Consider the following 20,993-nt stretch of genomic DNA (forward strand, 5'->3'; position numbering starts at 1 on the left):
GGGATCTGGGTGCAGCTTCCACTTGCAAGGCAGCTTTGGGATCAGCAAATCAATGTAACTCCCAAGCTCAGCCCCCTTGGCTCCACTGGGAACACCAAGGGTTAGAAACATCAAAGATGATTTCGCAGGGAACAACTCAGAAAGAAGCCTCTGGGTGCAAAACAACTCCCAGCAAAGTGCTAACATCCTGGAGTTCCTTTCTCTGCAGACCCTGAGGAACTGCCAGCAACTCCTTCAGGCTCCATGGCAGAGGGGAGTGCAGCTCCCGATCCAGAGCAGCTCCTGAGGAGGGTGCAGGAGCTGGAAGAGGAGGTGAAGAGGCTGCAGGAGAAGCTCTGTGAGGCCCAGGAGGACAGCAGGGGAAGGGAAGCTCCTCCAGGCCCCAGCAGAGGCAAGAAACGTCAGCAGAGGCCCTTCGACTTCAGTGCCTACGGCCGCAGGCGTGTGGCACTGAAGATTGCCTACCTGGGCTGGGGCTACCAGGGCTTTGCCAGCCAGGAGAACACCAGCAACACCGTGGAGGAGAAGCTCTTTGAGGCCTTGAAGAAGACACGGCTGGTGGACAGCAGGCAGACCTCCAACTACCACCGCTGCGGCCGCACCGACAAGGGAGTCAGCGCCTTCGGACAGGTCAGGTCCGCCCCGGGGCCTTCCCGGGTTCCTTGGCTGCCGTCGGGGAGGCAGGGCCAGGGAGATGCTGTCCCACCAAGCAGCAGGGGGTGGGTTCTGAAAGCCATCAGCTTTGAAATCTGAAGATGAGGCTGGTGATGACCTCCTGCAGTTGGGTGATGATTCCAGACCCTCAGCAGTGCCAGATCTCTGCCATATTCCTGCCATTTTCCACACTTGAGCCATGTTTTCCCACGTTGGTGTCAGTTCTCTCCATCTTAGCACCATTTTTTCCATATTAGTCCTAATTTTCCCCATCTTGGCACCAGTTTTTGCTGTTACCAGCTCCAGCTTTCCATATTACAGCTTCACAGATTGCATTGGCTTGAAAGGGACCCTCCGAGGTCATCCGGTCCAACCCCCCTGCAGGCAGCAGGGACACCTCCAACTAGAGCAGGCTGCACAGGGACATCTGTGGCCTCCTCTGGACCCTCTCCAGCAGGTCCATGTCTCTCTTGAGGGCTCCATATCTGTGCACAGACCTGCAGGTGAGGTCTCCCCAGAGCAGAGGGGCAGGATCCTCTCTCCAGCTCTGGCCACACTGCTTTGGCTGCAGCCCAGGCTGCCCTTGGCCTTCTGTGCTGCCAGTGCCCATTGCTGGCTCCTGGCCAGCTTCTCCCCCCCAGCACCCCCAAGTGCTTCCCTGCAGGGCTGCTCTCACTCTCCTCACCCCCAGCCTGGGTTGGTACTGAGGGTTGCCCTGGCCCAGGGGCAGGACCTTGCACTTGGCCTTATTGAACCTCCTGAGGTTCTCCTCAGCACAGCTCTGCAGCTTGTCCATTTTTCCCCATATTACTCCTAATTTTCCATAACCGTGCCAGTATTTCCACATTGGTGCCCATTTTTTTCCCATATTGGTGCCATATTAGTCCTAATTTTCTATCTTGGTGCCAGTTTTTTCCATACTTGAGCCAATTTTCCCCACATTAGTCCTCATTTTCCATATTAGTACTAATTTTCCATACTAGTGCCAGTTTTTTTTCCACATTAGTGCCTATTCTTTTTCCATATTAGCACTGTTTTTCCCATCCTAGAACCAGTTTTCCCCATATAAGCACAAGTTTTTTCCATATTGGAGCAAATTTTCTCCATATTAGTCCTTATTTTCCATATTAGTCCTAATTTTCCTTCCTAGTGCCAGTTTTTTTCCACATTTTTCCTATTTTTTCCCCCTTATTAGAACCATTTTCCCATATTACTGTTAGTTTTCCCTATTAGTGCCAGTTTTTCCTATCCTGGTCCCAATTTTCCATACATAAACCCTGTTTTTTCCCATACTGGTGCCAGTTTTCCCCATATTGTTCCTTATTTTCTATCCTAGTAACATTTTTTCCACATTGGTGTCTGTTTTTCTTTTTTCATATTAGCACCATTTTTTCCCCATTTTAGCACCAGTCCTCTTTATGTTTATCCTAATTTTCCATCCCAGCCCCACTTTTCCCCACATTGATGTCATTTTTTTCCCCAGGGTCCTTTTTTTGGGATGACAAAATGGGATTTAGGCTGCAGCTTCCCCATGGGGAACACAGGGAGATGTCCCTTCCTCAGCCAAACCCTCTTGCCAGTTCCACAAAAAGCCCCAAATCCAATTCCTGGCTGGCTTCCTGCAGACTCATGCAGCTGAATTCCTGCCTGGAAGGGGCTGAGGGGAGGCAGAGCCAGCGGAAGGGAGCGTGGGAGCAGGATCTGGAGGGAAGGGAGCGAGCGGCCGGCTCGGCACCGAGCCGTGGGAGCAGCACAGCCACAGCTTCGTGCTCAGGCCAGGCTGGCCCAGCCTGGGTGCTGGAGCTGGCTCAGCTTTGCCTTGGAGCTGGCTCACATTTGCCTTGCTGGAGTAGTTTGGGCTCGGAGCTGGCTCAGTTGTGCCCCACCAGCCTGGTGTGGGCTCGGAGCTGGCTCAGTTGTGCCCCACCAGCCTGGTGTGGGCTCGGAGCTGGCTCAGTTGTGCCCCACCAGCCTGGTGTGGGCTCGGAGCTGGCTCAGTTGTGCCCCACCAGCCTGGTGTGGGCTCGGAGCTGGCTCAGTTGTGCCCCACCAGCCTGGTGTGGGCTCGGAGCTGGCTCAGTTGTGCCCCACCAGCCTGGTGTGGGCTCGGAGCTGGCTCAGTTGTGCCCCACCAGCCTGGTGTGGGCTCGGAGCTGGCTCAGTTGTGCCCCACCAGCCTGGTGTGGGCTCGGAGCTGGCTCAGTTGTGCCCCACCAGCCTGGTGTGGGCTCGGAGCTGGCTCAGTTGTGCCCCACCAGCCTGGTGTGGGCTCGGAGCTGGCTCAGTTGTGCCCCACCAGCCTGGTGTGGGCTCGGAGCTGGCTCAGTTGTGCCCCACCGGCCTGAGTGGGCTCAGGTTCAGGCTGTCTGCTCTCCTTCAGGAGATGAGTCACACAGAATAAGCTCCTGGGCCACCTTTTGAAGCATGCTGGCACCTGTGTCGTTGTCCCCACACCAGGTTTCCCAGCCAGCCAGGCTGTTCCTGCCTTCAGCATCCCCTTCAGCAAAAAAAAAGGGCACAAAAGCAGCTGAGATCCTGAAATCTGCCTGAAGCTGAAGCTGTTTCCAGACCAGGCTCTGTAGGCAGCCTGCAACTTTCTCTGGTTTATTAAAGGAACGGGAGGCATCTGGCAGCAGCTCGGCAGAGGCACCCACAGGAAGGGGTGGTGAGATGTCCCATTTCAGACACCTTCAGCTGGAGGAGATCCTGAATTTCTTCTGCAGCAGAGTGGGAAGACTTGGCTGGAGGCATGGAGCACGCCCAGCTGGGAGCTAATCCGGTGTCCCTCGCTCCGCAGGTGATCTCCCTGGACCTGCGCTCCAGCCTCTTGGAGGGGAGGAAGACGAACGGCCAGGGGGGGCAGTGCCAGGGCACGGGCGAGCAGGAGCTGCGCTACACCCACATGCTCAACAGGGTGCTGCCCGCTGACATCCGGGTGCTAGCCTGGGCGCCTGTGGGCCCCGACTTCAGCGCCCGCTTCAGCTGCCTGCACAGGACCTATCGCTACTTCTTCCCCTGCGCTGGCCTGGATGTGGCCCTCATGAACGCCGCGGCCCAGAGGTTCGTGGGGACCCACGACTTCCGCAACCTCTGCAAGATGGACGTGGCCAACGGCGTCGTCACCTTCCAGAGGACCATCCTTGGTGCGGCCGTCACCTGGCTGCAGCCGGGAGCGGGGAGCGAGTCGTGGGACCCCTTCCGCCTGTGCCAGTTCGAAGTGACGGGGCAGGCCTTCCTCTACCACCAAGTCCGCTGCATGATGGCCATCCTCTTCCTCATTGGCCAGGGCATGGAGAGCCCAGAGATCATTGACGAGCTGCTGGATGTGGAGAAGAACCCCCGGAAACCGCAGTACAGGTACGGAGAGCTGGGCACGGCCCTCGTGGGCTGCACCTCACAGCTGTGTCTGTGCCAGCCTGTGTGTCCCAACAGCGAAGCAAGCTGCCAGTGCCCTCTCCAGGAGGTGTCCATAGACATCCTGGGGTTCCTCCCCTCAGACAAGCTTCTGATGGCTTTGATCCTTGGGTTTCTTGTTAGGACTATTCCGTTTTCAGAGAAAGGGATGACTGTGGCAGGGAGGAGAGGCTGATGGGAGCCTTTGTGACAGCAGGAGGTGATACCTCCTCTCTTTCTCCCCAGCATGGCTGTTGAGTTTCCCCTAGTCCTCTACAACTGTGAGTTTGAGAACCTGCAGTGGCTCTATGACCGTGACGTGCAGGAGTTCAATGTCACCCACCTGCAGCAGCTGTGGGCCAGCCAGGCTGTCAAGACTCAAGTGCTGAGGGACATGTTACAGGGGCTGGAGGCTGCTCCCGTGCCTGCTGCCAACGGTAAGGGAGGGGCTTGTGGAGACAGGGTCATGGAAACGTCCTCTGAGATGAAACACAGAATGGCTTGGGTGGGAAGGGACCTTAGAGCTCCTCCAGTGCAGCCCCCTGCAGCCCCCAGGGACGTCCCCAACCAGAGCAGGTTGCTCACAGTCCCAACCAACCTGAGCTGCACTGCTGCCAGCCATGGGGCAGCTCCCACCTCTCTGGGCAGCCTGGGACAGGCTCTCCCCACCCTCAGCCTCAAACATTTCTCCCTTCTCTCCACTCTCAAGCTCCCTCTTTGCCTTCCAAACCATCCCGCCTTGGCCTGGCCCAACAGGCCCTGCTCCAAACTCTGTCCCCAGCTTTCTCCAAGCCCTGCAAGGCCACCAGAAGGTGTCCCTGGAGCCTTCTCCTCTGCAGGCTGCCCAAGCCCAACTCTCTCAGCCTGGCTCCCAGCAGAGGCTTCCAGCCCTGCCAGCATTGCTGTGGCCTCCTCTGGCCCTGCTCCCCCAGCTCCCTGTCTGTGCTGTGCTGAGGGCTCCAGAGCTGCCCCAGCACTGCAGGGGGGGTCTGAGCAGAGCACAGCAGAGGGGCAGAATCCCCTCCCTGCCCCTGCTGCCCACACTGCTGGGGCTCAGCCCAGGACAGGCTGGGGCTGGGCTGGCAGCGCTCGGTGCTGGCTCCTGTCCAGCTCTGCACCCCCAGCACCCCCAAGGCCTTCTCCTCAGAGCTGCTCTGCAGCCCTTCAGCCCCAGTGGGGACTGACCCTGGAGGTTGTCCTGACCCAGCTGCAGGACCTGGCCCTTGGCCTAGTTGAACCTCAGGAGGTTCACATAGCTCCACTTCTCCAGCTTGTTGACGTCCCTCTGCGTGACAAGATTGAGTTCAATTAAAAATTGAATCTAAATCAAAGCTAAAGTGCTTGTCCAAGACAGCAAAAGAAACGGAATTTATGGAGCTCCAGTGAAGGTCAAGCTCACATGCACACCAACTTACCTCTAACTCATACCCCAAAGCACAGAAACCACAGGACCCCAGCATGGTGTGGGCTGGAAGCGACCTCTGGAGCTCATCCAGTCCAAGCCCTGCTCCAGCAGGGCACCCACAGCAGCTTGCCCAGGGGCACAATGCCCAGGGGGAGTTGGAAGCTCTCCACACAAGGACACTCCACAACCTCTCTGGCCAGCCTGCTCCAGCCCTCCAGCACCCTCACAACAAACAACTTTCTCCTCCTCTTCACCTGCAACCTCCTGGGCTCCACTTTGTGCCCAGTGTCCCCCTTGGCCTGGCACTGGGCACCATTGACAAGAGTTTGGCCACAGCCTCTTGCCCCCCAGGGGCCCTTTAGCTCTTGCTGAGCATTGCTCAGATGCCCTCTGGGGCTGCTCTCCTGCAGGCTGTCAGCCTTTGCTCTTCACACAGCTGCTCCAGAACCCTCAGCACCTTCCTAGCCCTAAATGTTCTCCCAGTAGAAAACAAGTAAACCACTTGGTGTGGACATCACTTGATTAAAGAGCAGAGAAAAAATAAAAGCTACCCACACAGCAGGTTTATGACTTCACTCTTGGTTCTCTACATCTTTTCCCCATTTTTTTTTCTCTGCCTTTGGGATCAGGACAGCAGGCAAAGGGCTTGGAATTATGTCGGGATGGGGGATTAGGTTGTAAAAATAAGGCTACAAAGGGGTAATGAAGCAGATTATGCAAACTAGCACTGCTCTTCTAATCCCATTACAGACCCAGGGAACAGCACAACCGTCCTGTGGGGAGAGCTGAAGCCTCCCCTCCAGAGCCAGGCCAGCAGCTTCATGGAAGGCGTCCGGGCCCGCACCTACAAACCGCTGCTGGCACGGCCCAAGTGCGAGGGGCTGGAGGCCAGGATCCGCCACTTCGTGCGCAGGGGCCGCATCGAGACCCCCCCTGGCCTGCCCCCGAGTGAGGATGGGCACCAGCAGCCCCCCGAGGCCAAGAGGAGCCACCATGGAGCTGCCCTGGAGAATGGCGCTGGCACAGAGCAGCCTCCCAAAAGGGTCTGCGTGGACGTGGAGTGATGGCGCCAGGTCGCCCGGGTGGGGATGAGCAGCTTGGTGCTCTGAGGGGTTTGAGTGGCAAAAAGGTGGCATTTTTTTAGGGCTATTTTTATAAATTTCATGAAGTCTTGCAGAGTGCTGCTGTGTCTGGCGCCTGGGAGGGGGTTGGGGGAGCCTAAGCCCCATTTGCTTTTCTTAACTGACAAAAACAAAGCACTTTTATAGTGCTGATTTTATAGATTTTAAAAAAATTTGTGCAGTGCTGGTGTGTCTGGGATCTGGGAGGGGGTAGGGGGTGCCTCACCCATCTCACTCTGCTTTAATTCACCAAAAAGTGCAACTTTCCAGGGCTATTTTTATACATTTCAAGAAAACCTGTGGCATGCTGCTGTGTCAGGGGTTTAGGAAGGGACTGGCAGAGGGGCTCATCCCTCTGTTTTTTTCAGTTGACCAAAAGAAAAAAAAAAACAAACACTTTTATAGTGCTAACTTTATAGATTTCAGGAAAATTTGTGCAATGCTGCTGTGTCTGGGATCTGGGAAGGGATGTGGGAGTCCTTCAGTCCCCTCAGGGCCCCTCATCCTGCTCTGGTTCTTTGTGAATTGACCAAAAAATGCAGTTTTCTAGTGCTGTTTTTATACATTTCAAGATTTTTTTGTGGGTTCCAGTCTGGGAGGCAGAGGGAGGACCCTCAGCCCTCTCAGAGCTTCTCGTTCTGCTTTTAATGGACCAAAATTGCAGGAGTTTAGTGTTATTTTTATACGCTTCAGGAGATCTTGTGCAGTGCTGCTGTGTCTAGGGTTTAAGATGGGAGTGCCCGGGAGGTGATAAGTGGCCCCTTAGTCCCATCAGAACCTCTCACCCTGCTTTGACTCGTGGTTGACCCAAAGTTACAGCTTTTCAGTGCTGTGTGTATACATTTCAAGAGGTCCCATGGAGTCCTGGTCTGGGAAGGGGTAAGGGATGCCTGGGAGGGGATCGGGAGATGGCTCAGCCTCCTCAGAGCTGCTCACCTCACTGCGGGGACCTTGGGACGAGAGGATCTGCTGAGGCTGTACCGGGCTGTGGCAGCCAGGGCCCACCCCACCTGCTCGGCCTCCCCTCAAAGCCCACACGCCGCCACATCCCGAGTACCTGACAGGACGCAGCCGCTGCCCTCCTCCCGCCGCGATTGTTACCGGGGCCACCACCAACCGTCGCCGACATTTAAACCGCCGGACACGGCCTGTCGCGGCGCCTCCATTGGGCAGCGTGGGTGTCGCTCAGCCGGCTGCCCCCCTTCCGATTGGGAGTGGGGGCCGAAGCACCGCCTCCGCACTGCTGCCATTGGCAGGAAGGAGCAGGAGGGGAAAGCGGCAGGAAGATGGCAGCGACCAGCGGCGGCTCCGGGATGTGGCGGCGGCTCACGGCCGGCATGGGCCGGGCCTTGCGGGCCGCCAGCGGTGGCGGCCGGGCGGCAGCGGAGGCTCCGCGGGCGGAGGAGCTGGCGGAGCGGCTGCGGGCGCAAAAAAGGGAGGAGAAGAAGCGAGAGGTGAGCGGGGAGCGACTGGGCGGGACCTGAGGGGAGCGACTGAGGGATTACAGCTCCGGCCTGTCCGGCCGGCTGCGGGTTGGGGGCGGATCAGCGGAGCCGAGCGCCCTGCTCTTGGGTCGCAAACCCCAGGAAGGCTCCAGGTTGGAGGCAGAGGGGCTGGAAACTGCCCTGTGGGAAGAAAACTGGGGGCTGTTGGTTGGCAGCAGCTGGCGATGAGCCACAGGATGCCCAGGTGGGCAAGAAGGGCACCAGCAGCCTGGGCTGGAGCAGCAATGGTGTGGGCAGCAGGAGCAGGGCAGGGATTGTGCCCCTGTTCTGGGCACTGTTGAAGACACCCCTTGAGTGCTGGCTGCAGTTTTGGGCTCCTGACTCCCAGAAGGTTATTGAGAGGCTGGAGCAGGTCCAGAGAAGAGCAAGGAAGCTAGGGAAGGGTCTGGAGAGCAACCAGAAGGGTCTGGAGAACTCTTGAGAAGCATCTGAGGGACCTATGGTTGTTCATCGTGGAGAAAAGGAGGTTGAGGGAAGACCTTCTGGCTCTCTACTGTGAATGAAGGTTGGAGTGATGTGGGACTTGGCCTCAAGGAACAAGTGACAGCCCAAGAGCCTCAAGTTGCACCAGGGCAGGTGCAGGTTGAACTTGAGAACAATTTCTTCCTCTTGAGGGGCTGCCCAGGGCAGTGGTGAAGTCCCCATCCCAGGAGGGGTTTCAAAGCTGTGTAGATGTGGTACCGAGGGCCATGGTTTGGTGGTGCCCTGGCAGTACTGGGATCATGGCTGGACTCCATGATCTGAAAGGTCTCCTCCATCCAAAACTATTCAGTGGTTCTCTGGCCACACACCTTACAGCACTGCTCAGAAGCAAGGAGTAGGAGCAGATTGGAAGCAAGTGAAGGCCACACAGGAACTCTGTGTGAAAGCCAAGAGCTGTTTGCCCTCCACTGAGGGCACTTTCTGCTCCCCTCAGGTGCCTGGGGACCCAGCGAAGAGACGGGTGCGGGAGCTGGCCATGCTGAGCAGGCAGCTGCAGCAGGTCCACCCCAACGTGCTGGCCAAGATCCTCAAGGAGGGGACCTTGTTCCAGAATGAGGAGATTGTGGTGATCAACAAACCCTATGGCCTGCCTGTGCACGGTGAGGGCACACCAGCTGAGCTGGCATGGACATGGCTGCATGGTGCTGATGAGGCATCCTCTGGCTCCATCCTCCTCAGGCTGAGTTTTCCTTCCTGGGGAGAAATGTGTCACTGCCTGCATTTGAGGGTGAACCTCTCCCCTCAGTGCTTTGCCTATGGGTTCTGCAGGAGGCCCGGGGATCAAGAATTGCATCACCGATGTGCTGCCCGTTTTGGCCAAGATGTTGGAGAACATGAAAGCTGAACCCCTCCACCTCTGCCACCGGCTGGACAAAGAGACCACAGGTGTGATGGTGCTGGCACGGAGCAAGGAGGTGGCAGAGAGGGTCCGGTTCCTCTTCAAGACCCGGCAGGTGGAGAAGACCTACTGGTAGGAAAGGGTTGGGTGGCGAAGTGGCTTCAAAAGGTTTAAAGAAGGTTTGAGGAGTGGCTGAGGGGACTGTCAGAAGGAGTTGTGAAGGGTTTGAAGGGTCTGAAGAAGGGCTAAAGGGATAATCAAGCAGCTTTGAAGGGTTTGAAGAAGGGCTGAAGGGGCTGTGAAGGGTTTGAAGAAGGGCTGAAAGGACAATCAGAAGCAGCTTTTGAAAAGTGTGAAGGAGGGCTGAAGGGACAGTCAGAAGGGGCTGTGAAGAGTCTGAAGAAGGGCTGAAGGGACAGCAGGGTGTGAGACTCTGTGGTAGCACTGGGTCTTTCTTTATCTCCCTTCAAGCCTCTTTTTTGGGACTGGGCCATGGGAAGAGGGATCTAGGGAGGGTTCCCTTCCTGCTGGTGTAACTCCATCATCCACCCCACACCTCTGCCTTCTCTCCCCAGGGCAATCAGCCTGGGGGAGCCTGACCCAGCTGAGGGCATCGTGGAGATCCCCATCGTGGAGAAGGAGGTGCGGAGCCACCAGTCACACTACAAGGTGAGCCACGCGCACAGCCTGCTGGCCTCCGCTGCCTGTGCCCTGTGCCCCTGCCCCTGCTCACCCTCTCTCCACCCTGCAGATGACTCTGGCGCCCAGCTACCGCCTGTGCCCGGAGGGCGGGCAGCTGGTGCGGAAGCGCCGGGAGCGCAGCACTGAGAGCGCCGTCACACGGTACCGCCGCCTGGCCAGTGCCGCCGCCTGCTCCCTGCTCGAGCTCCAGCCCATCACGGGTGAGGCGTCCCCGGCCCCACAGCCAGACACTGCCCCCCGCTCCCCCCTGCAGGCAGACACTGCCCCTGCAGCCCTGGAGACCTGAAATCACTTTTGGGGTTCAGCTCTAGGAATAAAGCATCCCCAGGGCAGGGGTTTGCAGCTCTTTGGTGATTTCGGCACAGGAGCAGCCATGGGGGGGAGGTGGGAACTGAGGCCTGGCACAGCTGGCTGTCACCTTTCATAGAATCACAGAGTGCATTGAGCTGGAAGGGACCTCAAAGGTCTAAGATGACCTTTATGAAGAAATTCTTCTTACTGAGGGTGGGGAGACACTGGAACAGGTTCCCAGGGAGGTCGTGGTTTCCCCCTCCCTGGAGGTGTTCAAGGCTAGGTTGGATGAAGCATTGAGCAACCTGGGCTGGCAACCCTGACACTAACCCATGGCAGGGAGGTTGGAACTGGATGATCTTTAAAGCCCATTCCAACCCAAACCATTCAGTGGTTCTATGATCTTGTCCACCCCCCTGCACTGAGCAGGGACATCCCCAACTAGATCAGGTTGCTCAGGGCCCTGTCAAATGTGACCCTGAATGACTCCAGGGGTGGGGCCTCTGCTACATCTCTGGCAACCTGCTGCAGTTTCACTATTTCTCCTCCTTTCAGGGGTGAAGCACCAGATCCGGGTCCACCTGGCCTACGGCTTGGGCTGCCCCATCCTGGGAGATCACAAATATTCCCACTGGAGCAAGCTGGCACCACAGGTAAGGCAGCTCCTGGAGCTGGATCCATCCCCTTTGTGCCCCCAGCTCCTCCTGGGACGGGGTTTTCGAGTCCCAGCTGAAGAGAGGGGGTTGTGGAAGAGCTGTGTTGTGTCCTCACCACAGAAGCTCCCTGAGATCACCTTGAGGAGGCTGAAGCTGCAGCAGAGCAAGGCTCGGCACCTGCCCCTGCACCTCCACGCCCGCCGCCTCTGCCTGCCACTGCACCAGCGCCTCGAGCTCGTCTGCAAGCCCCCCCCCTTCTTCCTGAGGACGCTGGAGAAGTTGGAGCTGGACATCAGCAAGGACTGATGAGGCAGAACACGGAGTACTGCCATCCATCTCCTCATCTCCAGCACGTGGGCAGCTGTGTTCCATGCTGGAACCAGCAGTGTCACAGAGTCTGCAGTCTGCTGCTTGCCAGAGACCTCCTGTCCTGGTAGTGTTGTTGGTGGTTTCAGATCAGGTACCTGCCTTTGCTGCTGGCCCTGCTGTGGGGCAGGAGCGTGGCTGGAGAGCCTCTTGTCTGGACAAATGAGGCTGGACAGAAAGTGAGTTTGGTCCAGTCCCTGGTTTGAACTTTGTGAGCAATAAAAGGTCCTGAGTCCTGCTGGGGTTGTGTCTGTGTGCTCAGCCTGGTGGACCTCGGTGCCTGGCCACTGTCCCTCCTGCTTTCAGGGCTGTCCAAAGCTGTTAGCAGCTTCTCCTCCCATCCTGGCACCCCATGCTTGGATTTGGAGACTCCCTCACTCCAAAATCCATCGAAAGCTCAGTTTGGCAGCTCCTGGGGGCTGTTTGGCTGTGCCCAGAGGATTTCCTCCACTTGGCTGGGCAGCTCCAGGACTCCCTCTGCTCCGTGCTGCCAGAGGCGTTGGCATGAGATTTTGGGAGCAGCTCCACTTCAGGAGGATCTTTCCTGTCCCACCACCTCTTCTGATTTGCTCACTGCTTGTTTCTAGATCCTGGTATCAGGATTCTTCTTCCTCTAGAGCCAGATGCCTCCTTCTCAGGGCATGGGGGAAGGAGGGTGGCGAGGCTGAAAAGTTGGGTATCCTCAGAATGGTGGCCAGCAGCGTTTGGTGTCTCCTGGCCTGTCCCCAAAAGTGGGCAGTGGGACTTTCTCCAGCCCCCCTGGCTGATTTGGGTGATGAAAAAGGCCCTTTGTGCCCCACTCTGGCCCTGGCTGGGGCTTCTTGGTAGGGCAGTTCCCTGTGTTCCAGCTCTCTGCTCCTGAAGGTGAGGTGGAAGTAGCTGGGGAGCCTCACAGCCCTTGAACATGCCACCAAAAATACATCTTATGGGAGAGGGACCTAAAACCACCAGGAGCTGGGGAGTGGCTGTGGCCAGGGAGGGACACAGCTGCCTTTTAGCTATTTTGGGGGGTGCTATTTCCAACAGGGTCCCCCCTGTCATTACCATTGGCTCAAGCTCTCATTTACAGCCCCGTTCGGAGCTCCAGTCCTGCAAAGTCCCTCAGACAACAGCAGAAGCCAGCAGAAGCAGCAGCAGGCTCCTGCTCTGACCGGCAGCATGTCGCTGTCCCACACGGCCGCCGAGTTCATGCTATCGGATGCGCTGCTGCCGGAGCCGGGCGGGGCCCGCACCCAGCGGCTGCGGCTGGAGCTGCGCAGCGACCGCCTGCTCAAGTTCGTCACCGTGGGGCTGCCCCTCTGCCTCGTCTCATTGGCCATCGCCCGCGAGTTCTCTGCCGGTGAGCTGGGGGTTTCGGGGGTCCTTCAGGGACTTTGGGGATCTTTGAGTCTCCAGCGGTTGCTGGCAGTGGTTTGGTCACTGCAGAACCCTGGTGTTCACAATCCAAGGTGGAGCAGCCTGGTCTGGGAGCTGTTTTGTCTCCAGGGGTGTTTATTGATTTGGTTTAATAGGTTATTGGTGCTGGGAAAGTGAATCGATGCTCCCCCCTTGACTGCTCACTCCCAGCACCTTTGGGTGCCAGGGGGTGTTTCTGAGGAGGAGGAGGAAGGTGCTGGCAGGGGTTGGCCAGGCAGCACAGACGGTGGCATTGATGGTGCATTGTGACCTCAGGCTAAATCTGGCCTCGGCCAGCATCCCTTTGGGGATTTGGTCTGACTCTGGTTCCTGGCTGCTCTCCAGTTCCCTCCACCACGTTCAAAGGGTTTGTGTCCAGGAAGTGATGGAAAAGTCCTGGCTGGGCCAGCACAGCCCCAGAACGAGCACAGAAAAGGCTTTTTGTCAGTCAGATGTCATCATTGTCCTGTAACCCCTTGGCCCAGCCCTGTGCCCCGTGGCTGAAGGTCACCCTTCTGCTCCCCACCTGCAGGCTCCCAGATCAGCTGCTTCCCTCCCACCAACTTCACCGGGAAGCAGGCTGCCTACGTTGACACAGCCTGCTGGGACTCCCTGCTCCACCACGGCTCTGACACCGAGGGACAGCCCTTCACCAGGTCCCTCTGGGCACTCAAGGTATGGCCCCAGCCCAGGTCTAGGTGCCCTCAGCTCCCAGCTGGGTCACTGTTTGATCGCCACTGGCCTCCTTCCCCAGGCTTTCCCCTACTCGCTGCTGGTGGTGGCAGTGCTGATGTACCTGCCCTGCCTGCTGTGGCGCTGCGCAGCTGCCCCTGCCCTGCACTGTGACCTGCTCTTCATCATGGGTGAGCTGGACAAGTCCTACAACCGCTCCGTGCGCCTGGTGCAGCACATGAGGAAGGTGCAGCAGGCCGGCGCTGAGCCTGAGACCTTCTGGGAGGAGTACGAGAGGTGAGGCCAGCGGGCAGCCTCCTGGTCACCACGGCCCTCTGAAGTCCCTCCGTGTTCAGGGTGGACGCTGGTGACGTGGGGTGACCCGAGGAGGGTGGCTCTGACTCTGGGCGGTGTCCTGCAGGGCTCGCCAGGAGCGGTACTTCGAGTTCCCACTGCTGGAGCGCTACCTGGGCTGCAAGCAACACACCCACTCCTTGGTCTGCATCTACCTCCTGAGGAACCTCCTCCTGCTTCTCTTCTTGGCCGTCACCTGCCTCTACTTGGTCTTCCTCCACCTCAACATCTTCTTCCAGGATGAATTCAGTTGCTCCATCAGAACAGGGCTGCTCCAGGCGGAGCCCCACATTCCCCCTCTCATCCCCTGCAAGCTGCCCTTCTACTCCATCTTCCAGCTCACCAGCGTCTCACTAGGCTGTGTCTATGTCCTGCTCATCCCTGTCGTACTCTACAGCACCCTGCAGCTGTGCCAGTGGGACAAAGGGCTGCTGTCTGTCTATGAAATGCTGCCTGCCTTTGACCTGCTCAGCCGCAAGATGCTCACCTGCCCTGTCAATGACCTCAACGTCATCCTCCTCTTCCTCCGTGCCAACATCTCTCACCTCACCTCCTTCAGCCACCTCAATGCCCTCAGCGCCCTGAGGGAAGCCACTGCCAATAAGGAGGACATCGACACTGTGGTGGACTTCATGACACTGCTGGCTGGGCTGGAGACAACCAAACCTAAACACCCTGAGGCCGAAGGCAACGCTTCCCTCTGCAACGGCAGGGATTGAGGTGAGCTTGTACAGTAGAGACAGCTTCCTCCTGCTCCTCTTGGCTCCCAAATCTCAACCCTTAGGCTCCCAAATTTCAACTCTTAGGCTCCCAAACCTCAACCCTTAGGCTCCCAAATCTTAGCCCTTGGGCTCCCAAATCCCAACCTTTAGGCTCCTAAATCCTAACCCTTAGGCTTCCAAATCTCAACCCTTAAACTCCTAAATCTCACCCTTAGTCTCCCAAATCCCAGCCCTTGGCTTCCCAAATCCCACCCTGGAGGGATTGGGATCCATCCACTATAGCCAGGACCTGGAAAGTTTTGGGGAGCTGCCAGAGGTCACCAGCTCTGGGTACAGCTGGGGCTGGATTCCAGGAGCTGGGATGCGATGCTGGCGTGTGGGAAGGAGTTGCTATAGGAACAGAAAGTGGAGCTTGAGGCTTCAATCCAAGCTCTGGGCAAAATTGGGAGGGTGCTGGAGGGGTCCCCATTTTTGGGAAGGAGCCTTCTGGGATCGCACCCAGCAGGATCAGGAGCTTTGAACTCCTGAGGGGCTGATATCAAAGGTGCCATTCCTGCCCCCTTCTCCTGGTGGGAAGCTGGAGCTGGGTCTGCAAGGCTGAGCCTCATCCCTCTCCCACTTCAAGGAGTTGGGGGGTGCCCCTTTTGTCCCGCTCTTCAAGCCCTGACCCCCACAGCAGTGATGCCAAAGGTGTGCCAGCAGTTCATCCTGGGCAGGGCTGGATCCAGGATTCCCAGGTTCCTTTCCCCATCCTAAGCGGCAGTCTGAGCGCTGCAGCTTGTAAGGAAGCAGTGAGGAAGCTTGTAAGGAAGCAGTGGAGCTGAGCTGGCTGCAGCAGCTCTGTTGGCCTGGCAACTGTGGGGCTGGCACTTCACCCACTTTGCTGACCTCCTCCTCTTCCTCTCTTTGCCTAGAAGTGAAACCTGGAGGGGAAGCACTGGGAAAAGCCTCCCGGGATTCATTCGGCTCTGCCTGACCCCTCCAGGGGCAGGCTGGATCCTGGGGATCGAGTTTGATCTGTTCCTTGCTCCAGCGCATTAAACCAGTTTGGATCCAGCCCCAGCTGGGCTCACCTGCTCTCTTCCTGGGGTGGGGAGGGCCTCTCCTTCAGTTTACCCAGCAAAAAAGGGGGTTAAACATCAAATATTGGGGAGCAAAGGCCCTCTGGGATGCCTCACTCTAAGCACTGGGTGCCACCTTGTGCCTCTTCCACACAAATTCTCTGCTTTTAGGGCAAGAAGTTGGGAATCATGGAATAGTTTTGGTTGGAAAAGAGCTTTTAGGAGTCCAGCCATTGACTGGAGGCCTAAAGGATGCTCCTCTGAGGGGGAAAAAGGATCCAAGGATAAACTGAGGCATTTTATTAACTATTTATTAGCTATTTATTAGCAGAGGGAGGTGGAGGGCACTCAGCTGCCACAATCCAGCATGCCCTGAGCAGCTGCCAGCCTCCGTGTCCAGCTATGGAATGTTTTTGGCAGAATTCCTCCTCCTCCCCCCCACCTCCACCCCCCCCAGATTCTGCCAGGCCCCTGCTTTGTGGGTTCATGCTCTGTGCCCAAAAGGTTGGGGGGGCTCAGGACCATCTCTGAGGACAGGGAGGAGCAGCATTGAGGGGGTTCAGCCCCTACCTCTGTGTCCTGCTGCTTGTCTTCATCTCAGTTTGATGAATTTTGGTTAAATTGGCTCGCCCCCCCAGCCCTGAATTCAGGAACCAGAGCTGGAAAGTAGGGCACAAAGCAGCCACCTGCATCTGGGAGAGGCACAGTGCCACCAACCGCAGCAGGGTCTGAGGTTGCCCCAGCAGGGTGTGGGCTGCCCCAGCAGCTGTGAGCTGCCCCAGCCTCTCCTCACCTGAAGCCCCCCAGGATTTCAGGAGCTAGGGAGGAGAAGCAGCTCCTTGATCCGGGCCGGTTGGGCTGTTCCCAGGGCCTCCCTCGAGGTGTCCAGGAGGAAGGGAGGTGCAGGCACCCCCTGGCTGTTGTAGAGGGCACAGCCCTGGTACTCACAGGGCCACTCTGCCCAGGCGTAGCGCAAGCCCAGCACCAGCGGTCCGCAGCCTGCCAGCGTCACCGTGTGGGACCCCACTGCCACCACCCGCGCTGGCACCCACCCCCGCTGGCTGGAGCAGCAAACCTGTGTGGGGAGAAACTTCCATCAGTGTGGGCTGCCCTGTGCCAGCCAGGGCAGGAGCCTTCCCCCACCCTCACCTCGAATGCCAGGATGTCCCTCCGCCGCCAGACCAGCTCCTGGCTATAGGTGAGGTTCAGCAGCCCCTTGGTCACCTCCAGGATGGCACGGGTGGGGTACGGCCCCTGGAACACCAGAGCCTTCTCCCCGTAAGCCACGGCCCTGGCGCCCAGCTGCAGCCGGTGGGCCACGGTCTGCTTGTCCCGCGGGTGGATGCTGCCGGGGAAGGGGAGGGAAGCGCCAGGTCACCGAGAGCTCCACCTCCGCGCCCCGGGCCCCGCCGCCCGGACTCGCCTGCCGTAGGGTGAGTGCTCATCGCCCAGGTCCATGGCCACGGCCATGAAGGTGTTTGGCATCCTGGCGTTGGGCACCACCCCCAGATCGGCCGTTTGGTGCCAGCGCAGCCGCGCGAAGCTGTCGTCGGGGCTCTGCCGGCGGTAGGTGGAGAGCTGCGGGGCAAGGGGCAGCTGGGGGTGCGGCTCAGCCATCGCTTCCTGCCGGGACCCAGCACCCCGGCAGGATTTATCCAGCTGTTTACTGCATCCTCTCCCTCCCGCCAGCTTCTGGGGTGTGAAGGGATGGGTGACACCTCCCTGAGCATCACAACACTGTCCCCAGGGGAGGGTCACAGAATTGGGCTTTAAGGTCACTGAGTCCCACCCTTATGTACTGCCAGGGCACCACCAAACCAGGTCCCTCAGCACCACATCTCCAGGGGTTTCAAACCCCTGCAGGGATGGGGACTCCACCACTGCCCTGGGCGAGGCCTCGACAACCCTCAAGGGGAAGAAATTGTTCCTCATATCCAACCTAAACCTCCCCTGGAGAAACCTGAGGCCATTTCCTCTTGTCCCCTCCCCTGTTCCTTGGGAGCAGAGCCCAACCCCCACCTGGCTCCAGCCTCCTTGCAGGGAGCTGCAGAGAGCAATGAGGTCTTCCCTCAGCCTCCTCTTCTCCAGGCTCAACACCCCCAGCTCCCTCAGCTGCTCCTCCCCAGCCCTCTTCTCCAGACCCTTCCCCAGCTTCCTTGCCCTTCTCTGCTCCTGCTCCAGCCTCTCAATGTCCTTCTGGCAGTCAGGAGCCCCAAACTGAAGCCAGCACTCAAGGGGTGGCCTCAGCAGTGCCCAGTCCAGGGGCACGATCCCTGCCCTGCTTCTGCAGCCCACACCATTGCTGCTCCAGCCCAGGCTGCTGGTGCCCTTCTTGCCCACCTGGCCACCCCCTGCCTCATCTCCAGCTGCTGGCACACAGCACTCCCAGCCTGGAGCCTTCCTGGGGTTGTTGTGCCCCAAGGGCAGGACCCAGCCCTTGGCCTTGTTGAACCTCCTCCCACTGGCCTTGGCTCATCCCTGCAGCCTGGCCAGGTCCCTCTGCAGAGCCTCCAACCCTCCAGCAGATCAACACAGCCACCCAGCTTGGTGCCAGCTGCAGACTGACTCGGGGAGCCTTGATCCTTTTGTCCAGATCATTGATGAAGCTGAGCCCTGGGGGCACCACCTGTGAGCAGCCCTCACTGGATTTAGCTCCATCCCCATCTCTCTTTGGCCCAGTTGTTACCCAGTGAGGCACCCACCAGTCCCAGCCATCAGCAGCAGCTTCTGCAGGAGGATGCTGTGGGACACAGTCCATCTGGACACATCCCCAGCCTGTCCCTCACCCCCTGGGCAGGTCACCTTGCCATGGAAGGAGATCAGGCTGGCCAAGCAGGACCCCATGCCTACTGTGCCTGGCAGCCTGCCTGTCCTGGCTGTCCCAGATGATGTGACTCAGAATGATTTGCTCCACAACTTTCCCTGCGCTGAGGTCAGACCAGCTGGCCTGTAGTCACCAGCTCCTCCTTGCTGCTGCTGTGCCTCATGTTTGGTGCCCTGGGCGCTGTTGCTCGCTGCCCTCTCACCTGCACGAAGCCGAAGGGCAGCAGGGGCTGGCTCTGCCCGGCCGAGGCGGCGTGGGCAGTGCGGCGCCAGTCGGCGATCAGTGCGGGGAAGCTGCAGCTGTACTGCTCCCTGTGCAGGAAGGCGTTGGCCTCACCTGCCACCAGAGCCAGGGTGGTGAGAGCCTGGGGGACAGCTGTGAGGCTGCTCCACCTCTGAAGAGGACACCCCCCGCCCCCCAACCCCTGCCATTTGAGGGCTTACCCTGGTACCAGGCGAAGCCGCGCAGCACCATGCGGAGCAGGGGGTGGATCATGGCATTCCACAGCACCGAGGGCGCTTGTGGGCCTGACAGGGGCTGCCTGGGGGGCACTCTGGAAGGCAAAGCTGGGCTCAAGGGGGAGATAAAACACAGGGGGCTTGGTGTAGGTAAAGCAGACACCATGCAAAGGGGAGCTCTGGGGTCCTCTTCTTCCTCCCCCATTTACCCAATGAGGATTTTACCCAGAGCAGCAAGGCAATGCCTGGAGGTGACAGCAGGGAAGCTCTGGGAGAGGAGATGGGATGAGAAGGGATGCAGGACACCCCCATGAGCCATTATCCCCAAAACCAGTATGGCACAGGGCAGGAGCTGTTCCCACTGCCTCTTCACTCACCTCCCCGTGTCCTCCAGGAGCCCACAGGCCTGCAGAGCCCTCGGGGAGGACCAGGCCTCAATGGGGGTCCCGCCCCAGGCAGCCTCCACCAGCCCCACAGGGTATTGCCGGGCGTCGTAAAGGGCACGGCCCAGCAGCCAGCAGACGGCCGAGAAGTAGGTGAAGTTCCCATGGCCCAGGTTTGCTGCTCGAGAGCCAGGGGGTTACATAGGGCAGGGGAGGCAGAGGAGGGAGAAGAGGCCACTTGCAGGGCCTGTGGGAGGCACTCACCGGCTGTCGGGACAGCCCAGGGCAGGTCCAGGCGCTGCAGGTCCTGCAGCTCCACATCGGAGTGGGCAGGAGCCACGGCCAGGAGCCGCACCTGGGGGTAGCGAGTGGCATCGGCCAGCTCCCGGCTGGCGTTGGCGACCTAGGGAAGAGTTGGGAGCACCCCAGGAGCTTCCTGGCCTGATCCCTTGGCTGGGAGGCTCCGATCCCACAGCTGCCTACCTGCAGCACAGTCATGGCCATGTTGCTCTGCCCACTGCACAGCCACACGTCCCCGAAGTAGATGTCCTTCAGTGTCACGTTCTCCAGGCCCTGTGTGGCTGTCAGCTCATAGGGACCACCATGATCCATGGGGTCCAGGACAGTCATCCACGTCCCAGAAGCTCCTGGAAGAGGATGCTGTTTGCCTTTTCACAACCCCTGTGAAGACCTCAAGACCTTTGTGAAGAGGTTTGACAAGTGGCAAACAACCAGCACGGACATGACAGACGATGAGGGGAAGTTTCCCCACCAGGGAGCCAGGCTGGGGACATGGACTTTGGAAGGGGAGCTGCCCCACCATGGAGCCAGGCTGGGGACATGGACTTTGGAAGGGGAGCTGCCCCACCATGGAGCCAGGCTGGGGACATGGACTTTGGAAGGGGAGCTGCCCCACCATGGAGCCAGGCTGGGGACATGGACTTTGGCAGCTCTCCACCATCAGAAGGCCTTTCCTCCTGAAGGTTGCTCCTCCTGCAGCAACTTAGGGGTTAAAAAGAAAATCTGGAAGGCAAATGTATGTCAGAGCAGAAGCTGCTGGGAGGAACTGGGCCTGCAGGAGCAGCTTGGTGTGTGCATGTGTGACACTGAGATGTCTCCTGCTAATTTTAGAGGCGTGGAGCCGAGGAGCAAAGATACTCTGCGGGAGCTCAGTGTGGATTTGAGCCTGGCTGGGCCTGGATCCTGCAGATCTCCTGGCAGCAGCAGATCACTGCTCTCTCACAAGGTGCCTCCAGGCTCTCCAGCTTGTGGAGGAGCCCTTTGGGCAGCAGTTTCACCCCCCAAAAGGTGATGAGCAACCTCACAGCTCACACTGAGATACCTCCGAGCCCTCCAGCAAGGTTCAACCTGCAGAGGTGACGTCCTTCAGGGCTGAGAGATCCCCAGAAGGATCCTCTGTGGGGGGGCACACACCCAAAAAAGCAGCTCTGGAGACTTCCCTTGTGATGGTTTTGACAGGGAGAGAAGAGAAATCCACCCCCAGATCCCCCCCACAGCCTCAGCGCCGGGCTCAGGCCTACGCTGTGCCTCCCACTCCAGGCTCCCGCTGTTGGAATCCCGCTGTTGGGAAACTGAAGTGAGCAAAGGCTGCTGTTAGCAGGGACAAGGATGGCTGGAAACCCCTCTTGGATCTCCTGCAGAAAGGGTGCACAGGCTGGAGGTGTCACTGTCACCTCCACACCCCTAGGG

The 20,993-nt window shown here is 58.7% G+C and overlaps 4 protein-coding genes across 4 annotated transcripts in view; 3 read left to right on the forward strand and 1 right to left on the reverse strand.

The window, feature by feature from the left end:
• The first annotated feature begins 243 nt into the window (after nucleotides 1-243).
• On the forward strand, nucleotides 244-6,516 carry PUS3 (pseudouridine synthase 3). Its single transcript, XM_054395583.1, has 4 exons — nucleotides 244-630; nucleotides 3,452-4,011; nucleotides 4,294-4,484; nucleotides 6,203-6,516. Exons 1-4 carry the CDS (start codon nucleotides 244-246, stop codon nucleotides 6,514-6,516), a joined length of 1,452 nt encoding a protein of 483 aa, XP_054251558.1.
• RPUSD4 (RNA pseudouridine synthase D4) lies at nucleotides 6,516-11,354 on the forward strand. The gene is made up of 9 exons (XM_054395584.1): nucleotides 6,516-6,525; nucleotides 7,605-7,747; nucleotides 7,830-8,027; nucleotides 8,995-9,160; nucleotides 9,330-9,531; nucleotides 9,975-10,068; nucleotides 10,151-10,301; nucleotides 10,948-11,045; nucleotides 11,169-11,354. Exons 1-9 carry the CDS (start codon nucleotides 6,516-6,518, stop codon nucleotides 11,352-11,354), a joined length of 1,248 nt encoding a protein of 415 aa, XP_054251559.1.
• Nucleotides 11,355-12,572: 1,218 nt separating this feature from the next.
• Nucleotides 12,573-14,554, forward strand: PANX3 (pannexin 3). Its single transcript, XM_054395713.1, has 4 exons — nucleotides 12,573-12,753; nucleotides 13,342-13,484; nucleotides 13,564-13,778; nucleotides 13,903-14,554. Exons 1-4 carry the CDS (start codon nucleotides 12,573-12,575, stop codon nucleotides 14,552-14,554), a joined length of 1,191 nt encoding a protein of 396 aa, XP_054251688.1.
• A 1,875-nt stretch (nucleotides 14,555-16,429) lies between these two features.
• Nucleotides 16,430-20,993, reverse strand: part of SIAE (sialic acid acetylesterase) — a 7,743-nt gene continuing 3,179 nt past the window's right edge. The window contains exons 3-10 of the mRNA XM_054395585.1: nucleotides 19,767-19,930; nucleotides 19,548-19,686; nucleotides 19,278-19,461; nucleotides 18,886-18,995; nucleotides 18,645-18,778; nucleotides 17,042-17,196; nucleotides 16,768-16,963; nucleotides 16,430-16,693 (exon numbers count right to left, since the gene is read on the reverse strand). Of these exons, the coding sequence (XP_054251560.1) occupies nucleotides 16,430-16,693; nucleotides 16,768-16,963; nucleotides 17,042-17,196; nucleotides 18,645-18,778; nucleotides 18,886-18,995; nucleotides 19,278-19,461; nucleotides 19,548-19,686; nucleotides 19,767-19,930 (1,346 nt within the window). The remainder of the gene's footprint in view (nucleotides 16,694-16,767; nucleotides 16,964-17,041; nucleotides 17,197-18,644; nucleotides 18,779-18,885; nucleotides 18,996-19,277; nucleotides 19,462-19,547; nucleotides 19,687-19,766; nucleotides 19,931-20,993) is intronic.

This window comes from Indicator indicator, chromosome 34 (assembly GCF_027791375.1).
Source record: "Indicator indicator isolate 239-I01 chromosome 34, UM_Iind_1.1, whole genome shotgun sequence".
Classification (NCBI taxonomy): Eukaryota; Metazoa; Chordata; class Aves; order Piciformes; family Indicatoridae; genus Indicator; species Indicator indicator.